This window comes from Dendrobates tinctorius, unplaced genomic scaffold, assembly GCF_039654945.1.
Source record: "Dendrobates tinctorius isolate UK_male_01 unplaced genomic scaffold, ASM3965494v1 ptg000143l, whole genome shotgun sequence".
In the NCBI taxonomy this organism is placed as follows: Eukaryota; Metazoa; Chordata; class Amphibia; order Anura; family Dendrobatidae; genus Dendrobates; species Dendrobates tinctorius.
The window spans coordinates 21,285,330-21,306,847 of NW_027361810.1; the positions used below are offsets into that span (position 1 = coordinate 21,285,330).

The following is a 21,518-nucleotide window of genomic DNA, read 5'->3' on the forward strand; positions in this document are numbered from 1 at the left end:
TCTGTACCCCATAAAGCTACTCTAAATACACTGTTACCTCTGCACCCCATAAAGCTACTGTAAATGTACTGTTACCTCTGTACCCCATAAAGCTACTTTAAATACACTGTTACCTCTGTACCCCATAAAGCTACTCTAAATACATTTACCTCTGTACCCCATAAAGCTACTCTAAATACAGTTACCTCTGCACTCCATAAATCTACTGTAAATGTACTGTTACCTCTGTACCCCATAAAGCTACTCTAAATACACTGATACCTCTGCACCCCATAAAGCTACTCTAAATACACTGTTACCTCTGCACCCCATAAAGCTACTCTAAATACAGTTACCTCTGGACCCCATAAAGCTACTCTAAATACTGTTACCTCTGCACTCCATAAATCTACTGTAAATGTACTGTTACCTCTGTACCCCATAAAGCTACTCTAAATACACTGTTACCTCTGCACCCCATAAAGCTACTGTAAATGTACTGTTACCTCTGTACCCCATAAAGCTACTCTAAATACAGTTACCTCTGCACTCCATAAATCTACTGTAAATGTACTGTTACCTCTGTACCCCATAAAGCTACTCTAAATACAGTTACCTCTGCACCCCATAAAGCTACTGTAAATGTACTGTTACCTCTGTACCCCATAAAGCTACTCTAAATACAGTTACCTCTGCACTCCATAAATCTACTGTAAATGTACTGTTACCTCTGCACCCCATAAAGCTGCTCTAAATGTACTGTTACCTCTGTACCCCATAAAGCTACTCTAAATACACTGTTACCTCTGCACCCCATAAAGCTACTGTAAATGTACTGTTACCTCTGTACCCCATAAAGCTACTCTAAATACAGTTACCTCTGCACCCCATAAAGCTACTGTAAATGTACTGTTACCTCTGTACCCCATAAAGCTACTCTAAATACAGTTACCTCTGCACTCCATAAATCTACTGTAAATGTACTGTTACCTCTGCACTCCATAAAGCTACTCTAAATACAGTTACCTCTGCACTCCATAAATGTACTGTAAATGTACTGTTACCTCTGCACTCCATAAAGCTACTGTAAATGTACTGTTACCTCTGCACCCCATAAAGCTACTCTAAATACACTGTTACCTCTGTACCCCATAAAGCTACTCTAAATACAGTTACCTCTGCACTCCATAAATCTACTGTAAATATACTGTTACCTCTGCACCCCATAAAGCTACTCTAAATGTACTGTTACCTCTGTACCCCATAAAGCTGCTCTAAATGTACTGTTACCTCTGCACTCCATAAAGCTACTGTAAATGTACTGTTACCTCTGCACCCCATAAAGCTACTCTAAATACACTGTTACCTCTGTACCCCATAAAGCTACTCTAAATACAGTTACCTCTGCACTCCATAAATCTACTGTAAATGTACTGTTACCTCTGCACTCCATAAAGCTGCTCTAAATGTACTGTTACCTCTGTACCCCATAAAGCTACTCTAAATACACTGTTACCTCTGTACCCCATAAAGCTACTCTAAATACACTGTTACCTCTGCACCCCATAAAGCTACTGTAAATGTACTGTTACCTCTGTACCCCATAAAGCTACTCTTAATACAGTTGCCTCTGTACCCCATAAAGCTACTCTAAATACAGTTACCTCTGTACCCCATAAAGCTACTCTAAATACAGTTACCTCTGCACTCCATAAATCTACTGTAAATGTACTGTTACCTCTGCACTCCATAAAGCTACTCTAAATGTACTGTTACCTCTGCACTCCATAAAGCTACTGTAAATGTACTGTTACCTCTGCACCCCATAAAGCTACTCTAAATACACTGTTACCTCTGTACCCCATAAAGCTACTCTAAATACAGTTACCTCTGCACTCCATAAATCTACTGTAAATATACTGTTACCTCTGCACCCCATAAAGCTGCTCTAAATGTACTGTTACCTCTGCACTCCATAAAGCTACTGTAAATGTACTGTTACCTCTGTACCCCATAAAGCTACTCTAAATACACTGTTACCTCTGTACCCCATAAAGCTACTCTAAATACACTGTTACCTCTGCACCCCATAAAGCTGCTCTAAATGTACTGTTACCTCTGTACCCCATAAAGCTACTCTAAATATACTGTTACCTCTGTACCCCATAAAGCTGCTCTAAATGTACTGTTACCTCTGCACCCCATAAAGCTACTGTAAATACACTGTTACCTCTGCATCCCATAAAGCTACTCTAAATATCCTGTTACCTCTGCACCCCATAAAGCTACTCTAAATACACTGTTACCTCTGCACCCCATAAAGCTACTCTAAATACAGTTACCTCTGCACCCCATAAAGCTACTGTAAATGTACTGTTACCTCTGTACCCCATAAAGCTACTCTAAATACACTGTTACCTCTGCACCCCATAAAGCTACTCTAAATACACTGTTACCTCTGCACCCCATAAAGCTACTGTAAATGTACTGTTACCTCTGTACCCCATAAAGCTACTCTAAATACATTTACCTCTGTACCCCATAAAGCTACTCTAAATACAGTTACCTCTGCACTCCATAAATCTACTGTAAATGTACTGTTACCTCTGTACCCCATAAAGCTACTCTAAATACACTGTTACCTCTGCACCCCATAAAGCTACTGTAAATGTACTGTTACCTCTGTACCCCATAAAGCTACTTTAAATACACTGTTACCTCTGTACCCCATAAAGCTACTCTAAATACAGTTACCTCTGTACCCCATAAAGCTACTCTAAATACAGTTACCTCTGCACTCCATAAATCTACTGTAAATGTACTGTTACCTCTGTACCCCATAAAGCTACTCTAAATACATTTACCTCTGTACCCCATAAAGCTACTCTAAATACAGTTACCTCTGCACTCCATAAATCTACTGTAAATGTACTGTTACCTCTGTACCCCATAAAGCTACTCTAAATACACTGATACCTCTGCACCCCATAAAGCTACTCTAAATACACTGTTACCTCTGCACCCCATAAAGCTACTCTAAATACAGTTACCTCTGGACCCCATAAAGCTACTCTAAATACTGTTACCTCTGCACTCCATAAATCTACTGTAAATGTACTGTTACCTCTGTACCCCATAAAGCTACTCTAAATACACTGTTACCTCTGCACCCCATAAAGCTACTGTAAATGTACTGTTACCTCTGTACCCCATAAAGCTACTCTAAATACAGTTACCTCTGCACTCCATAAATCTACTGTAAATGTACTGTTACCTCTGTACCCCATAAAGCTACTCTAAATACAGTTACCTCTGCACCCCATAAAGCTACTGTAAATGTACTGTTACCTCTGTACCCCATAAAGCTACTCTAAATACACTGTTACCTCTGCACCCCATAAAGCTACTGTAAATGTACTGTTACCTCTGTACCCCATAAAGCTACTCTAAATACAGTTACCTCTGCACTCCATAAATCTACTGTAAATGTACTGTTACCTCTGCACCCCATAAAGCTGCTCTAAATGTACTGTTACCTCTGTACCCCATAAAGCTACTCTAAATACACTGTTACCTCTGCACCCCATAAAGCTACTGTAAATGTACTGTTACCTCTGTACCCCATAAAGCTACTCTAAATACAGTTACCTCTGCACCCCATAAAGCTACTGTAAATGTACTGTTACCTCTGTACCCCATAAAGCTACTCTAAATACAGTTACCTCTGCACTCCATAAATCTACTGTAAATGTACTGTTACCTCTGCACTCCATAAAGCTACTCTAAATACAGTTACCTCTGCACTCCATAAATGTACTGTAAATGTACTGTTACCTCTGCACTCCATAAAGCTACTGTAAATGTACTGTTACCTCTGCACCCCATAAAGCTACTCTAAATACACTGTTACCTCTGTACCCCATAAAGCTACTCTAAATACAGTTACCTCTGCACTCCATAAATCTACTGTAAATATACTGTTACCTCTGCACCCCATAAAGCTACTCTAAATGTACTGTTACCTCTGTACCCCATAAAGCTGCTCTAAATGTACTGTTACCTCTGCACTCCATAAAGCTACTGTAAATGTACTGTTACCTCTGCACCCCATAAAGCTACTCTAAATACACTGTTACCTCTGTACCCCATAAAGCTACTCTAAATACAGTTACCTCTGCACTCCATAAATCTACTGTAAATGTACTGTTACCTCTGCACTCCATAAAGCTGCTCTAAATGTACTGTTACCTCTGTACCCCATAAAGCTACTCTAAATACACTGTTACCTCTGTACCCCATAAAGCTACTCTAAATACACTGTTACCTCTGCACCCCATAAAGCTACTGTAAATGTACTGTTACCTCTGTACCCCATAAAGCTACTCTTAATACAGTTGCCTCTGTACCCCATAAAGCTACTCTAAATACAGTTACCTCTGTACCCCATAAAGCTACTCTAAATACAGTTACCTCTGCACTCCATAAATCTACTGTAAATGTACTGTTACCTCTGCACTCCATAAAGCTACTCTAAATGTACTGTTACCTCTGCACTCCATAAAGCTACTGTAAATGTACTGTTACCTCTGCACCCCATAAAGCTACTCTAAATACACTGTTACCTCTGTACCCCATAAAGCTACTCTAAATACAGTTACCTCTGCACTCCATAAATCTACTGTAAATATACTGTTACCTCTGCACCCCATAAAGCTGCTCTAAATGTACTGTTACCTCTGCACTCCATAAAGCTACTGTAAATGTACTGTTACCTCTGTACCCCATAAAGCTACTCTAAATACACTGTTACCTCTGTACCCCATAAAGCTACTCTAAATACAGTGTTACCTCTGCACCCCATAAAGCTACTCTTAATACAGTTACCTCTGTACCCCATAAAGCTACTCTAAATACTGTTACCTCTGCACCCCATAAAGCTACTGTAAATGTACTGTTACTTCTGTACCCCATAAAGCTGCTCTAAATACACTGTTACCTCTGCACCCCATAAAGCTACTGTAAATGTTCTGTTACCTCTGTACCCCATAAAGCTACTCTAAATACAGTTACCTCTGCACCCCATAAAGCTACTGTAAATGTACTGTTACCTCTGCACCCCATAAAGCTACTGTAAATGTACTGTTACCTCTGCACCCCATAAAACTACTGTAAATGTACTGTTACCTCTGCACCCCATAAAGCTACTGTAAATGTACTGTTACTTCTGTACCCCATAAAGCTGCTCTAAATACACTGTTACCTCTGCACCCCATAAAGCTACTGTAAATGTTCTGTTACCTCTGCACCCCATAAAGCTACTGTAAATGTACTGTTACTTCTGTACCCCATAAAGCTGCTCTAAATGCACTGTTACCTCTGCACCCCATAAAGCTACTGTAAATGTACTGTTACCTCTGTACCCCATAAAGCTGCTCTAAATACACTGTTACCTCTGCACCCCATAAAGCTACTGTAAATGTTCTGTTACCTCTGTACCCCATAAAGCTACTCTAAATACACTGTTACCTCTGCACCCCATAAAGCTACTGTAAATGTTCTGTTACCTCTGTACCCCATAAAGCTACTCTAAATACAGTTACCTCTGCACCCCATAAAGCTACTGTAAATGTACTGTTACCTCTGCACCCCATAAAGCTACTGTAAATGTACTGTTACCTCTGCACCCCATAAAACTACTGTAAATGTACTGTTACCTCTGCACCCCATAAAGCTACTGTAAATGTACTGTTACTTCTGTACCCCATAAAGCTGCTCTAAATACACTGTTACCTCTGCACCCCATAAAGCTACTGTAAATGTTCTGTTACCTCTGCACCCCATAAAGCTACTGTAAATGTACTGTTACTTCCGTACCCCATAAAGCTGCTCTAAATGCACTGTTACCTCTGCACCCCATAAAGCTACTGTAAATGTTCTGTTACCTCTGTACCCCATAAAGCTACTCTAAATACACTGTTACCTCTGCACCCCATAAAGCTACTGTAAATGTTCTGTTACCTCTGTACCCCATAAAGCTACTCTAAATACAGTTACCTCTGCACCCCATAAAGCTACTGTAAATGTACTGTTACCTCTGCACCCCATAAAGCTACTGTAAATGTACTGTTACCTCTGCACCCCATAAAACTACTGTAAATGTACTGTTACCTCTGCACCCCATAAAGCTACTGTAAATGTACTGTTACTTCTGTACCCCATAAAGCTGCTCTAAATACACTGTTACCTCTGCACCCCATAAAGCTACTGTAAATGTTCTGTTACCTCTGCACCCCATAAAGCTACTGTAAATGTACTGTTACTTCTGTACCCCATAAAGCTGCTCTAAATACACTGTTACCTCTGCACCCCATAAAGCTACTGTAAATGTTCTGTTACCTCTGCACCCCATAAAGCTACTGTAAATGTACTGTTACCTCTGCACCCCATAAAGCTACTGTAAATGTACTGTTACTTCTGTACCCCATAAAGCTGCTCTAAATACACTGTTACCTCTGCACCCCATAAAGCTACTCTAAATACACTGTTGGTAAATTGCGCTTTCATTTGAGTGGCGTTACATCAGCTTTTAACAAGCTCGATACACATCATATCTGCACTCCCCCAAGATCAACCACACGCTATGCTGAACATTAAAGGTCCGATATCAAAGGACTTCTTTTTTTTTTCTTCAATGCACATACTAAAAAAAAAAGCGTTGAGATGTAAGTCCATCTCATTCTTCGCCTTGAAGTGAGAAATTCACATTGGAAGCGACTGATTTTTCATTTATGGATATCGACGAATAATTTTGAAAAATAAAAAATGGAAACAGAAGAATGGATGGGTATGGGAAAGTTGGAGAAATATGGGCCGTCCGATGAGGTTTGGCTTAATGAACGGGATGGAGGATGGCGTTCCGTCTACATGTCACAATGGCGCGTTAATGTTGCTGATTTGCAGTAAATTTTTCTCATCTTGTAGATTGCGCCCTCCGCTTTTGATTCCACAGATGTACTCGCGGGGAACAAAGACGCCACATTCTAACACAAATCTAAGCCTTTGTAATGAGCGATGCAGGACAGCTGTAAGTACAGCTGAAATTTTTTTTTTTAAATGTTCCTTTAATGTCCAGCTGGTCCAACGCTTTAATAAAATTGACATATTGATTCTTTTGAATTTACAGATGCCGGTTTCATAAACTTCTATCTCTAAAGCCGAGACATCTTCGAGAGCGGTGTCATTTTTTTGTCTCTCTCCTCCAAATGGATCAATTATGTGCCCAAGTAATCCTGTTACCTGTGAAATCCATGCATACTTCTCCCATTTGCCTCAGTTCCCAGGCGGACAAACTGAGCATTATGTACGCATAAACAAACAGAGCGTTTCCCAGATATTAGGAATTGTTTTCAAACTGGAAATCTATCTCTTGGGTCATTTTCCCCCAGTCATAGATAGGATTGACTCCGACTCTTCCTTCGAGTAACCCCGGTGTCTTAAGATAAATAAATAACTAGGGTGTTATGGCTTCTCAGAAAGGTTGTCTATTTATCTTCAAGGACCAGCCTCCTTAATCCCCCCCATCCCTACCCCCACCATACAAAGAATGATTCGCCTTCTCGCTATAAGTACCTATGCATTAGTCCTTAACCACAGCCTTATAGATTATCAGCTAGAGGAGGCCTCAGTCATTAATACACCACAAACACTGGAAAATACTCTTTTATAAAATGTACAATATCCAATTTCTAGAGAAAAAAAATGATGGCCAAGTGTAGTTTATTGGCTTGGTCTGATGGGGAAAACTTTCCACAACATTGAAGAACTTTAACTCTATGATTTGGTCTCCTTGGAAATCATTGATGGACCTATTTTGAAAGCCAATAATTTTATTAGAACATTGTGCAAACCAATGAAAATACTAAAACGTTTTGAAGACCAATGATGATGCTGAAACTTTTTTTGGAAAGCACTGATGGTCTTGGCCATTTTTACGATACCTGACTTTTTTTTAGACGTCAATCATAATAATGGACCTAGTTGGAAGATAATGATGGCACTGGGACTTTTTTGGAAGATAAAGATGGTGCTATACCTTTTTTGGAAACCTCTGAAAATGCTAGAACTTGTTGGAAACATATAACTATATTAAAACTTTTTGAAAGCCAGTGGTGATGTTTAAGCTTTGGAAGAACCCTTTCTTGCATTGCAATGATGGTACTAGCACTTTAAGGAAGACATTGATGATATTGTACTATGACAATGCTGGAAGTTTACGAATGGCAGTTATGGTACTGAAATGTTTTTGAAAGCCAATGATGGTCCTAGAACTTTTTGGAAACCAAGGAAAATACTAGAACTTTTTAGAAACAAATGATGATGCTAAGAGGTGGAAGGAAGACAGACTGGCCCTTTTTTGGAAGTCAATTATGAATGGCATTAATTATACCGGAACTTTTTGGAAGTCACTGATAGTATTGGACATTTTTTGGAAGCCAATTATGAAACCTCTTTTTTATTTTGGAAGTCAATCCTAATAATGAACCTAATGGGAAGGCAGTGGGACTTTTTTGGAAGACAATGTTGGTGCTATAACATTTTGGAAACTAAAGACAATACTACAACTGTTTGGAACCAATCGGTGTTAATAAAAAATTGTTTGGAAGACAGTTATAGTATTGGACATTGTTTTTAAAGCCACACATGGTACTATAACTTTTTGGAAACCAAGAACAATATTAAAACTTTTTGGAAGCCAATGATGATGTTCAAACTTTGGAAGGAACTTTCTGCGTGGCAGTGATTAAAGTACTTATAATGATAATACTGGAACTTTTCAAATGGCAGCTATGGTACTGGAATGTTTTTGGAAACCAACAATGTTTTTAGAACTTTTTGGAACCTAAGGAAAATACTAGAAATTTTTGGAAGCAAATGATGATACTGTAAGGAAGAAGGTGGAAGAAAATCAGTTTTGGTACTTGTCCTTTTTTTTGGAAGCCAATCATGGATGACAATGACTGTACTTGATCTTTATGGAAGCCATTGGTGTTGTTGGACATTTTTAGAAATCATTGAATGTACTAGAATTTTTTGGAAAGTGACGACATCCAAGCTTTTAGAGTGTTAATGATTGTACTGGACTTTCTTTAGAAGCAAATAATGGTACTGGACCTTCTTTAGAAGCCAATTATGGTACTGGACCTTATTTAGAAGCCAATTATTGTACTGAACCTTCTTTGGAAGCCAATTATGATACTGGACCTTCTTTGGAAGCCAATTATGGTACTGGATCTTCTTCGGAAGCCAATTATATTACTGGATCTTCTTTGGAAGCCATTTACGGTACTGGATCTTCTTTGGAAGCCAATTATGGTACTGGACCTTCTTTGGAAGCCAATTATGGTACTGGACCTTCCTTGGAAGCCAATTATGGTACTGGACCTTTTTGGAACTTAAGGAAAATGCTAAAAATTTTTGTAAGCCAGTGATGATACTAAAACTTTTCTTGAAGGCTGTTATGGTACTGGAGTTTTTAGAAAGCCATTAGTTCTTTTTTGGAAACCAATGAAAATACTAGAACTTTTTGGACACAAATGATCATACTAGATAATGTTTATAGACTGAAGGTCTTGAAACTAAAATTCAAATGAATGTTCTTGATACTTATGATGTCACCAAGCCATGAAGCAATAAAGAAGAATATCTATAAGTCTAGCTTCTGAGAAGGTGGATAAGAGATTATATTAATATGACATTGCTTATAATATGACGCAACATCTAGTTGTATTACATGACCAACCTGCTGACGTAAATGGGTTTCTAGTGCCAGGTTAAAAACGCAATATAAATGCTTTGTCTCATTTACTGCCTAGGCTATGCCATCAATCTTTTTTTTTTTTTTTTATAAATATCATGAGCAAACGCTTATGCCCAAATGAATGCCACAAACAAGCAAATCAATTATGTCATACAATGATGCCATGCAGTGATGTCACACAAAGATTTTCCTCTGTGATGATGAAGCTGGTTAAAAAAAAAAATACAGTACGAATATATCACGTATAATTAGTACCGAACGAATGGATGTAATACAGAACATTTCTTCACTAATACATAAATTCACAGAGACAGAAAATCAATGCATGGACGATATCCACGGTCAGAAAGAGGTCACAGAAAGCAATTAAAGAGAATATATCCCCAGATTAGAGAACTTGTGAAAATAAACTTTTTATAATTACATATTATCAATGGAGAGAATTAAAACAAAAATTTAGCTTTGAGACCATTTCATACCATATTATGAATATTTGTGTACGGTATAACTACTACCATTAAATGTTTTTTTTCTATGACCTTCGAGTCTACCCTAATCTATATGGGTTTCCTGCAGGGTATGACTCACTATTTGGGCATTAGGTCAGATGTAGATCATAGCCCTCGAGTCAGATGCCTTAAAACATCAAAGTACAAAAGGCATTGTATTAACCCCGCTCGAGTGTATTATAACTATGGCGTCTGGTAAGAGACCCAAAACCATTATCACCAAGGCGTCAAAGCTACTCTCACTATAAATTTAGTGTACTCTAATAAGTCATTTACAAAAAATGTATATTGGTGACTTATTTAACATTGAATGACTACACATATGTAGATAAATTGCATTGGAAGCTCCTCAGGGGCGGGACTTATCAGGCAAGTCTAAATATTGGTCTTGCACAGCACTCTTAACTCCATAAAAGGAACAATTCTAGGTAGATAGTCACAATAAGTCTTTGGCAATAGTTTTTCAGCTGCAAGCTAATGTATTTTGTTCAGCTTCTAGGTAAACATTCCATGGGGCCACTTTCTATAAGGGAGGATAACGCAAGTAGTCTCAATTTAGACTCAATAAAAAGCTGAAGAATGTGTGGAATTATTTTCAAATTACCTCAATATTTTGCAAACATCTTCACCTGCATGCTGGGAATGCCAAGGAGGGGCAGAGTGTCGGTTGTGCATTTTTTTTTTTTTTTTATTCCCCATCCTCTGCTGAATTCATTTATAAATTACCTCATCACTGACTGAAATTAACACTGATTCTTACAGGCAATTTCTCAATTTCCAATGCTAATTACATTTTTTTTACTTTTAAATTCCGTACCACCTGTTTTGGGCAAGACATCTTAGGCAGCGAGACCACATTTAATCACAATTTTAATTAACCACCCCGTAGATGTGGAAAAGAAGCAATTATAATGTAGATGAATGATGATTTTTTTTTCTTTCCTTTCGCATAGAATTGTTTTGTTTCTCTGCGTGTTGATTCTTGAACGGAACACAAATACGGAAACTGCGCTTTTTTTAATTCTATTATTGTAATTTTATAATAGTTTTTGAATATTTTTTTAGGAGAATAAGTGACATCATCTATTTACAAATAAAGGAATCTCAGAGGCTTTTCTTAGCCGTGATTTAAACTTTTTTTTTTAATTTTATTTGCCAATTCCAAAAATTCTATCCCTACTTTATTATGTTGCCATATGTTTGATTTTTCCAAAAATTGAAAAACGATGTTTGAAGTATGTCCTGAAATGCTGTAGAGAAGGCTCCGAACAGCAGAAATTATTACCAACATATGGGACTAATACACTTGTTTGCTGTTCCACAGGCCAGCCCCATTCATGAGTTATGGTATGTAATGATCTCACAGCTTGCATGAAACTTCCATCAAGGGTTTTTTTTTAAAAAAATGTTATCATCAATGCTAGCTGATCTTTCTCTGGAAAGGAAATAAAAAAAATAATAATAATAATTCCCTCCTTGCTTCAGAGATGGTTAAAAAAAAAATTGCAGTGCATGTATTTATAGATTGGGAGACAGATACTGACATGATCCAACAATTAATGCTTCCTTGGGGATGTCAATCTCTTAGCTCTAATTACAAAAAGATTTAAAACAGTTATGATAACCAAGGCAAACATTTAAAAAGACATGTCATAACAGAAAGGCGATTGTGCATAAGAAATCGAGACAACAGTACACCAGGAAAAAAGACCTACTATTGCGGGAGTCTTTCCTCCTACAAATATTTGGGTGTCGCTCTGGTAGAAGGGATAGGTCCTGCTCATCTCTGTCAATGTGTAATATAAGTCCTCCTTTTTTAAGCAAGGGAAAAAAACAAGGAATGATTCAAACAGCCAAACATTAGTCAAACACACACCCATCTACATGCTACAACTACAGTAGGAATACAGACAAAATAGGGCTCTAGGGCGATAGGGGAGTCCTATAAGGTATCGTGACTTAGGGTGACCAACCTATGCCATAACGGGTATTCATTTGCTCATACGGAGGATACTGAATAATATAGTAGTACATAATAAAAATAACAACAAAAACCACATCCAATCTGGTCATCGAGCACATTACAAGGTCTTCAGAGAAGAGAAAAGACTTGGTGGATCAGTAGAACATCTTTTTTGGTGACAGTACCCAGTAAACATTGCCTACTTTCATTGATTTATTCTTACGATTCGAAGGGCATATATCTACTCTTCCCTGGTTAAATATGATGTACCTCTTACTTTTTTTTTTTTGGTTAACCAGACTAACTTATTGGACAGATCTCATGCCAAGGAGAAGGGAGGACAGGCCGGCACTGTTTTATGTAAATTCTACAATATGTGCAGACTGATGCTCCACATCTGTCTTTGTAGACCTTCTCCCGCTAATGAGGTCTGTAGGTTAAAGAGGTGGAACATTTGTACTACTTTGAGAAGAAAAAGAACAACCTACAGATAATTATGACAGTGTCAAAAAAGAAGAGATAGGATAGGAAGAAAAGTTAAGAATGAGGCTTGGATGGAGAACATTGTATTCAAGTATTCAAGTACCATGTGGCTCTTGTCATGATCATGACAATCTTTTCTGAGTATCTTAGAACTAATTGCATAATCGTTCGGCCAAAAGCTAATCCTATTGCCTAAAACACTTGCACACTCCGTTTGGATAAATGTGCATGTGTTCTATATGTTATGAATGGAGAGAGGAGAGAAAGGCTTTAAAAGATACCTGTAGTAGAGGCTTATCTCCCCTGAAAAAGCAAGGCTTGGAGATGTTGATCAGGAGTGAATCGTGAGGCCTCCATACATATTAGATGGTCAGCCGGTTCCTCCATCATCGGCCATCTCAGCCAACATTATTCTAATGTTTACGGTGACTTTAAAATTGAGCCGTTATCAATACTGTCAACCTGCACATGTTTCCAAAAATGGTGGCCGCATATCATAGATTTTACAACCTGGATACAGAAAGGGATGAGAGCTGCTCCTATCCATCCATGTCCATTCAACCACATAAACTACTGGCAGATAAATGTATTGGGATAACTTAGGGTTCCAAAACCCATTTTGAAATGTACATGCAATTACGAAAAATTTCCCCCCCCAGAAAAAAAAAAACAGCCCAGTGTGGTCATTACAGGGATTGTCCACTTTTAGTTAAATTTTGTCCCTGACCAAAGTTTTGTATAAAAAACGAAAATCACTTTGTACTCATCTTCCCTGAGCCCATCGGTGAGTATTCCTATGTTTGACATTGGCTGCGGCACTAACGTCACATTGACAGTACGGCAGCCAATCACTGAGCTCAGCTGCTCTGTCAGTTTAGACGGAATACCCCATTTGAGCTTGCTGATTGGCTGCCTTGCAAAGAAAAGTCAGTGCCACAGCCAATCTCTGGGGGGTGGAGACCCGCCGGGGAAAGTGACTATAGCACAGGGTTTTCTTATATACCCAACTCCCTTCAGACATTAAATGTAACCAAAAAGAAACATCCCCTTTAGGTCAAATGTGAACAGTTCTGCATTAATTATACCAAACATGGACCCATAACCCCTGGTTCTCTAAAGACTATGGCATTGCTTTACGGGTTTTTCAAGAATAAAACTGAAAACGTTTAACAGCATCACGTCAGTCAAGAGATAAATAAAAGACAGTCAGAGATCCCGAGTTATCGAGCGGTAAAATAATTACGTCCTAGTTCTCGGTGCCAACTTTCCTAACAATCCCGACACATCATATACATGTATCTTCTTATCCATGTGTTTGCATTTATTTGTAAATCATCTTTTCGAGATAGAATGCAATTTCGAATTATTCTTGTCATTTTCAAAAAAAGTCTAAGCAATTCTCAACGCCTGCAAATAGACCTAACCTTTTTCTTTTTTTTATGTAGGAGCTTATAAGCAAATCCACTGTAGAAATAATCACTTCTAACAAATGATCAAAGAAGAATAATCTTTCCTCTCTCCTAATAAGACTTTTTTTCTTGAAAAAAAAGAGAAAAAAATCCCCCCATTTAAAAAATGGATAACAGCTCGGAGGCAAGTTGCAATCTATGTTTCGAAAGTTATTGTTTTATTGTTTTTGTTCTATGGAAATGAGAGTTTGAATCCGACATTTGCTTCTATATCTTAAGTCTCCAGAATAAAAGTTTTTGTACGTGGAGTATGGAAACTCATTGTTCCGACCTTAAGTTTTTAATATTAAGGCATAAACAGAGCATTAAATCAGGGAAGACTGTGACAAGTCCAATGTGCACGAGGATGGTGCCAGCACGCCATCTTCATCCCTTTGTTCAAAGCTTAACAAAAATGTGCCGTCACACCATTTAAACTCAACAGGGCCTGTCGAATGGGTATCAACAGATCAGCCAATGCCTGTCACACACACGGTTTGAAAGCAAAGCTTACGTCTGCTACGTCTCTTGGAGAAAAAGTAACAGACACTTACTAATCAGGCTAATACCTAAAAAAAAAAAAAATCTCTTTTTTTTACCCAAAAATTGATACACATTTACAATTGTAAACTGAATATTTTTTTTTTTACATTTTTTTATATTAATTTTTTAATGTAAATCACATCTCTGCACTTCAAAAGACAGAAAAAAAAAATCACACAACTTTTTTTTTTTTTTTGTTCTCAGGCCGTGAGTTTCAGGATATCATTGAACAAACAATAATGTAAACCCTGCAACTATTCAAGGAAGTGTTTATTTTATTCTGGTTTAATTAACTTTACGGAGCTTTTTGTTTTCTTTTCTGACAAAGAAAGGACATCCCCCCCCCCCATCCACAAGAAACATTAGCAATCCTTTACAAGGGTTTGTTATAATTCTCCAGAAAGTAAAAGTAACTTTAAAAGGCAGAGGTCGAATAAAAATGATCTTTTAGGTTACAATTTTTTTACAATTTTGGGGGTAAATTTGATTGAGATCTGACTAATTGTCGTGAACCGTGAACCTCATGGGAGGGTCCTGAAATTTGACCAAACTCTATTTTAGACCAATCGTATTTGAAATAGAAGATAGGGTCGGCCAAAGAACTTCACAAAAACATTTTTAATCCTAGTCTAGAAATTCTATGATCTTGTAACGGAATCCGACAAAGGCCAATGAGAGCTTGAGAGACTTCGGCTGATACTTTGCCTGCACTCTGAGAGTTACAGAGTCCCAATTTCACTCTGAATGCTGTCGGTTTATTGCTTATATTTCAGCTGTCTCACTCCTAGTCCCTATCCTGTCAGTTTCTGGGCTGCCAATTTCAACTTGAAGCTTGACTGGGTTGATCGGATGCAAATACCTCGAGGGAAAACCCAGAAACTCATGAACAGTTATGTCAAGTCGATTTTGCACCATCGGGAAAAGGTAACCTCTGCGAGACAAAAACCAACAAGGTTAAAGAGACAGGGGTTTTCACGTGTAATATCACTGCTCTACATCTTGTTCACTGTCTCCCATCCCTCGGAAATTGGAACTGTCAGAATTACTCCTAATTGCAGATGCAAAACTGCCATTAGAAAAAAAAAAAAAAAAGAAAACAGAAGCAGAGCAGACATTAAAAGTATCAACCTAATTACTTTAATCACAAACGAATACTAGTTTTTTTTTCAGAATGCATTTTTTTTTAAACATTTTGCTTCATTTTTTTTTTCTTTTTTTTTCTCTGTTATGTGATTTTTGACATCCAGCCACCGGAACAAATCTCATATGTAATGGAAATATACTTTGGCAGATATAAAAAGACCTTGACAGTTTGCCTATGGACTAATAAACGATGTTAAAATATGAGCATGTATGGCAAGAAAATAATAATAAATTTACATTTTCTGTCTTTCTTTCTTTATAAATCTAGCTTAATTTTTTTTTTTTGGAGGGGGGATGTTAAAGTGTTAACATTTTACTGTTGCACGGAAAAGATATTTGTATAAAAATCCGGAATCCAACGGAATCCAGCGGAATCTAAAGGATTCCGGCCCTTAATTTCCAAATGTAGATGAAAACATTATTTTTTTTTTATTGAAGCATTCTATACAAAATAGAAACTAATAAAGTCAAGACAAAATGTACAATGACCCACGCGTTTCGAGCCTGCGGATCTTACTGAAAAAAAACATATAAATGTCAATAATTAGAAATATTTAAGTAAAGAACCGGGTTCTAATACAAGTTGAGCGTTTCGGATCATCATTTCTTTTTTATGGAAGTAAAGTTTTAAAAATGTATCACTATAGGTGACATATTATGTTTTGTAATAAAAAGCTATTTTATAAAATAATATTTTTTAGGCATAGAATGCCGGTATGTCAGATGGACAGAGGGGCTGGACAAGAAAACTATGGCTGCTGTATTCACTTATCACCCCATTTTGGGGCAGAGGTGGAGGTGGTTATTATACTTCCCTTCTTCTAGGTGCGACTTTTTGAATTCTAAAATTTGTAGCCATTTTTTTTAGCATCTTTCATTCCATAGAAACCCAAATAGGAAATATTAAAATTAAAAACTTTAGAAACGAATCATCATAAGCCAGTTACCAAAGACATGGAATAATTTAGATAACTCAATGTGGCTGCAATAAGCAGAAACGAAATTGCGATGCTGTATATTATAGAAAAAGTAGTCGTCTCACGTCTTATATATCGTCCTACCGATGCAGCAGAGCTAAGCTTGCCACTTAGTATGACAATGGCAAACAAGATGTTTTACTCTTATTTTTTTTTTTTTTTACATAGGACTGTTTAGGAAACTTAATGCCGAATGATGAAGTCATCACTGCTGTATCTACAGCCACTTTATAGGGTCCATTATTTGCGACTATATACTCGCCCAAGGCTGAAATTCAGACTTATAACGAATTGACACGAATTGTCACAAAATGATCAACAGATGAATATATAAAAGTACCAGGTCGGATGTAACACTCCATACAGTTAGGAGAGCGTGATATGTACGTGAGCCGTATATATTTGGACATACATATATCCTATAGATTGTGAATGAGATATGACTCGTTTAATGCACTAGATGTCATTTTTGACTCATAAAGAGAAATAAAAAGCTTATTTGACATGGAGTTTCATTCCTCAATCATCCTGACCCTAGGTTCTTCTGTCTTCCTCAATAACGCACCTTTTTTTTACCAAATCATGAAACCTGAGCATTTCCCTTTTCTCTGGAAGCTCTGTGGTCCTATGAGACTCTACGTAGAAGTGTCCTCCTCCTGACCCTTGTGTGCAATAGGTATAATATCATAGCATGACCCAATCTATGAAAGAACCTAAAAGGCAAAAAAGAAGAAGAAAAAAAATCTTATTCTCAGGGTCAGTGTAATCTGAGGGCATTGAGCTCCTGGCTACCGTGGCCCACCCTTGGAGTCGCCGCAACACTATAGACCTCCAAAGAAGAGGGATTACTCATTCACATGGGTCAATCTGCTGCAAAGCATCTTGGGAAGGAAAAAAATATTGGCCACTAGGATGAGAGAGGCTCCTTCTTTTTTTTCGTACTTTGATAATTTAGCTAAGAGGTGATGCAGCATCTTGGGTCATCGGGTTGTCGATAACTTGAATAATTGGGCCGTTAATAGAGCGTCGTTAACCTTTCAAACTTTGGTCACCTGGACAATTTTCCGATAGGCTTCGTAAAATGAAATCGTCTACGTATCAGCATTCCGATAACATGATTTGCCGAATTCTGGATTAAACATAGTTTCAGCTCAGCTTTTTTTTATTATTTATTTCCGAAATAATACATTATGCCTGATTGTTCATACGAATAACATAACACTTCATTACTGGATGCTTTGACAGATGGCATCTCTGCCAACCAGACAGACCTTGCCAGCTTGCACGGTACTTCTGCCACCATGGGACGCAGAACGAAGGCACCCAAATGCATATATGTGCACGTTACCTGGCACGGCTAATGCAAATGGTTAACCACTGTACCACCCCTCTGTGCCACCAATGACGGTGGTTGAAGGTGGTTTAATTATTTTTCACATTACTTTATTTACTCTTTACGCACCGTAACGTTACCCAATGAGTCGGGTAGAATATCCGGTGTAACACCCATAAGTAATGAACGTCTGGCTCATAGGAGCTGACAATCTACAGTCTACTCCGTCAATGCACAAGACCTTCAGAAGGTAATGTCATAGTCGTGGTGGTAGGGGGGGAGTCGATTATAACTCGTCTCAAATTTTGCTGTATCACCTACCAGGGAAGTTGATCTACACTGCACTGTCAAATCACCAGGAGGCTGTGACAAAGGGAACTGTCTGTGTACAAGGTGTAACAACACAACAGACACCTTTCATCCTGTCACGTCTCATACACTTTCACACCTTACTGGCTGCTCCGTCAGTGACATTTGCAGTTCTCCAAAACTAAATAAGGAAATTGTCTCTAAACTCCAAATCAACACCTGTACACATATTCCAGTCCGTACTTGAGCGCCGGGTTATATTTAACCTGATGTCAGATAGTAGCTGTTCGGTTAAGAGGATGACATTTAGAATAATAAGAATTATAGACGTAGCAGAGAGCTGAACCCTTTAAGGCTATGTTCACGTATATCAGTCCTTTTATGACAAAATTGGACTCTACCAATTAAAAAAGAAAAACAGTCGCGTGCAACATTTTTGCGGCGAATGCCATCCAGTTCCGGCATCACTTTTTCCTTTACTGGGATGTTGTAAAAAAAAAAAAAGATCTAGGTCCATCAAGTTCAACTTTTCTCCACTAATTATGTATAAGTGACAAACTCGCATCCGAAACGTGTGACAAACCCGGCTCTGCTAGCTCAGTGCGCTCCCAATGCACCGCAGCCTACATATGTTACGTCTCCCGTACAGTGAAAGGACGGGCAAATGTGTTATTTTGACATATCTGATGACAGACAGCAGTGAGTGAAATTTGTAAGCCCTGAAAAAGAGAGGAAAGGGAAAAGGCGGGGGGCAGGGGGGGTCCCTCAGCTTCACCCTGTGGGGCGCCCTACATCCACACTGCTTTGCAGGCCTCTCCAGCACACAGGGGGTACACAACTGGTGTTAGGAGGATTCTTTTTTTTTCTCTCTCTTTCTCTGACATGTAAATTCTTTGGAAACAATCATGTCTAGAGATCTTGAAAGAAAACTCAATAAAACAGATCTTATCTGCTGAGCGAAAGTACTTAATTCAGAAGGAGTTAAGCAGTTTTTCAGCATCGCTCTGTAGGTTAATATCACAGCTGCCCAGTAAACCTCATTTAACAAAAGGCTCCCTTTGCAAACAGAATCCTGTACCCCCCTCCCCAAGTGTCCAAAGGTGTTTACTGAAGTAAATCTGTCTAAATCCTTCATCGCTGGGGTCATGGGGGAAAGCAGAGAGGGGGGCTGAAGGTGTAGGGATAATCCCTTTTTGTACCAATGTTCCTGAACCGTCTGGGAACAAAATCACAAATCTGTGTCACATGTTTCTTTAAAAAACTTGTAACATCTCGCTTTTAACTCAGAATTACACCCTAAGATGTAGGATGGGACAGAAATACCTTTTACTGCACTTGTGATGATGATGATGATGATGATGATGATGATGATGATGATGCAGATACAATTGCATCAATTAAGAAACTGTAAACAAATCTAAAAAAAAATACACAAATGTACCCGAGATTCTAAGAGACGATCCCAAGGACCATAAACTTCCTAGCATAACGTAAATATCAGGATAAAAAACAATGTCAAAAAATATTACATCACGTCACACCCCTTCACGTCAAGAATAAGCAAAAGGCCGTTAGAATGTTAAAAATATTCTTCACTTCTTATTTTTGTTTTTACATATTTGTATTATTATTTTTTATTATTGACAATCAATTTTAGATTTTTTTTATAAAATATTTTCAAATTCAAATGTATCAAATCAGAGACGCGGTATAAAACCCCATTCCGGGGGTTCGGAATTTGACGAAAGTTTCACCGGGGTGATGAGAATTTTTGAAAAATTTTTTTTTTAGAAGGATTGCTCATCAGTAATGGTATTAGTAGTAATAATAATAGTTACTACTACTACGACTACTACCAGACAGATGGATTCCAGTCTGGCTGGAGTGTGTGTATACACCTGACCTGTTCTAAGGGAATATGATCCGTCTGCAACACTTTTTACCTCAAGTGCCAAAGTAAAGGCCATGAATAGTACCCTGTGGTAACACTATCTGGCTGTTAGTAAGGCCCGAGCTGGGGCTATATAAGGCCTGTAACTAGGGAAAGCCAACAAACAACCACAAACACCTAAGTTATTTCTTTCAGACTACACCCTTTGCTTTCCCCCCCCCCCATCTCTCTCTTTTTTTTTTTTCCCTCTTCTTTTCATCTTGGCTTTCTGTTGCAGAATGCAAATGTTCTCTGCCGGCGGTGAAAGGGCTGAATTGTGATTAAGAAGAAGAAGAGTTCCTTTCTTTGTTCATCCCTCAGGGGATGTTTACTGGGAGAGACACAGCGGATCAGATATGAAAGGCATTCAGGTCAGCATTGATGTGAACGAAAGTGAAATCATACCTAAGGCATCCTCAGGACTGTAGTGTCAGGGGTTCACTTAACGGTACATGTGAGTGCAGTGTGTGTGTGTGTGAGTGTGTGTGTGCGACACTGCGCGCACTAGTGTGCAGCAACTTCCCAGCCACAGAAAAAAATCCTCAATGGCCCCACTGGTCCCCAGAGTGTTCACATCATATGTATAATATATAGAAATCCATCTGTGCTCCATGTAATGGTGTCGTCTCCATTTATCCCATCAGTGCAGTATGGGCAGAATTTTATATAGGAATGCCCTTTGCTGGCCTGTAGCACACACTGCACATGTCAAGCCTCCATGTGTGTGTATATATATATATATATTACACACACACACACACACATATATATATATAAATTACTCACACATATATATATATACATTTGTATATATTTATGATACAATAAATATATATATATGCTATGTATAGGCTGCATTGTGGGACTATACACACACACGTATATATATATATATATATATATATATGTATCACAGGCAAACATATACACATGATAATAGTAATATTAGCTATATAGCGCAACCATATTCCCCAGCACTTAACAATTAAGATTTATATGCACATAAATTCATATATGTATATATATATATATATGGCAATGAACATGCAATTTATATAAATTCTGTGTAACGTACATCTATACA

General features: G+C 38.1%; 1 protein-coding gene across 4 annotated transcripts in view; it reads right to left on the reverse strand.

Moving 5' to 3' along the window:
- ZEB2 (zinc finger E-box binding homeobox 2) overlaps window positions 1–21,518 on the reverse strand; it is a 183,506-nt gene that overhangs the window by 154,723 nt on the left and 7,265 nt on the right. For 3 of the 4 annotated variants that reach the window (XM_073545577.1, XM_073545578.1, XM_073545580.1), the window contains one exon: window positions 12,021–12,116. The exons of the other annotated variant lie outside the window; for it this stretch is intronic. In XM_073545577.1, coding sequence (XP_073401678.1) covers window positions 12,021–12,116 — 96 coding nt within the window. The remainder of the gene's footprint in view (window positions 1–12,020; window positions 12,117–21,518) is intronic. 4 annotated transcript variants of the gene reach the window in all.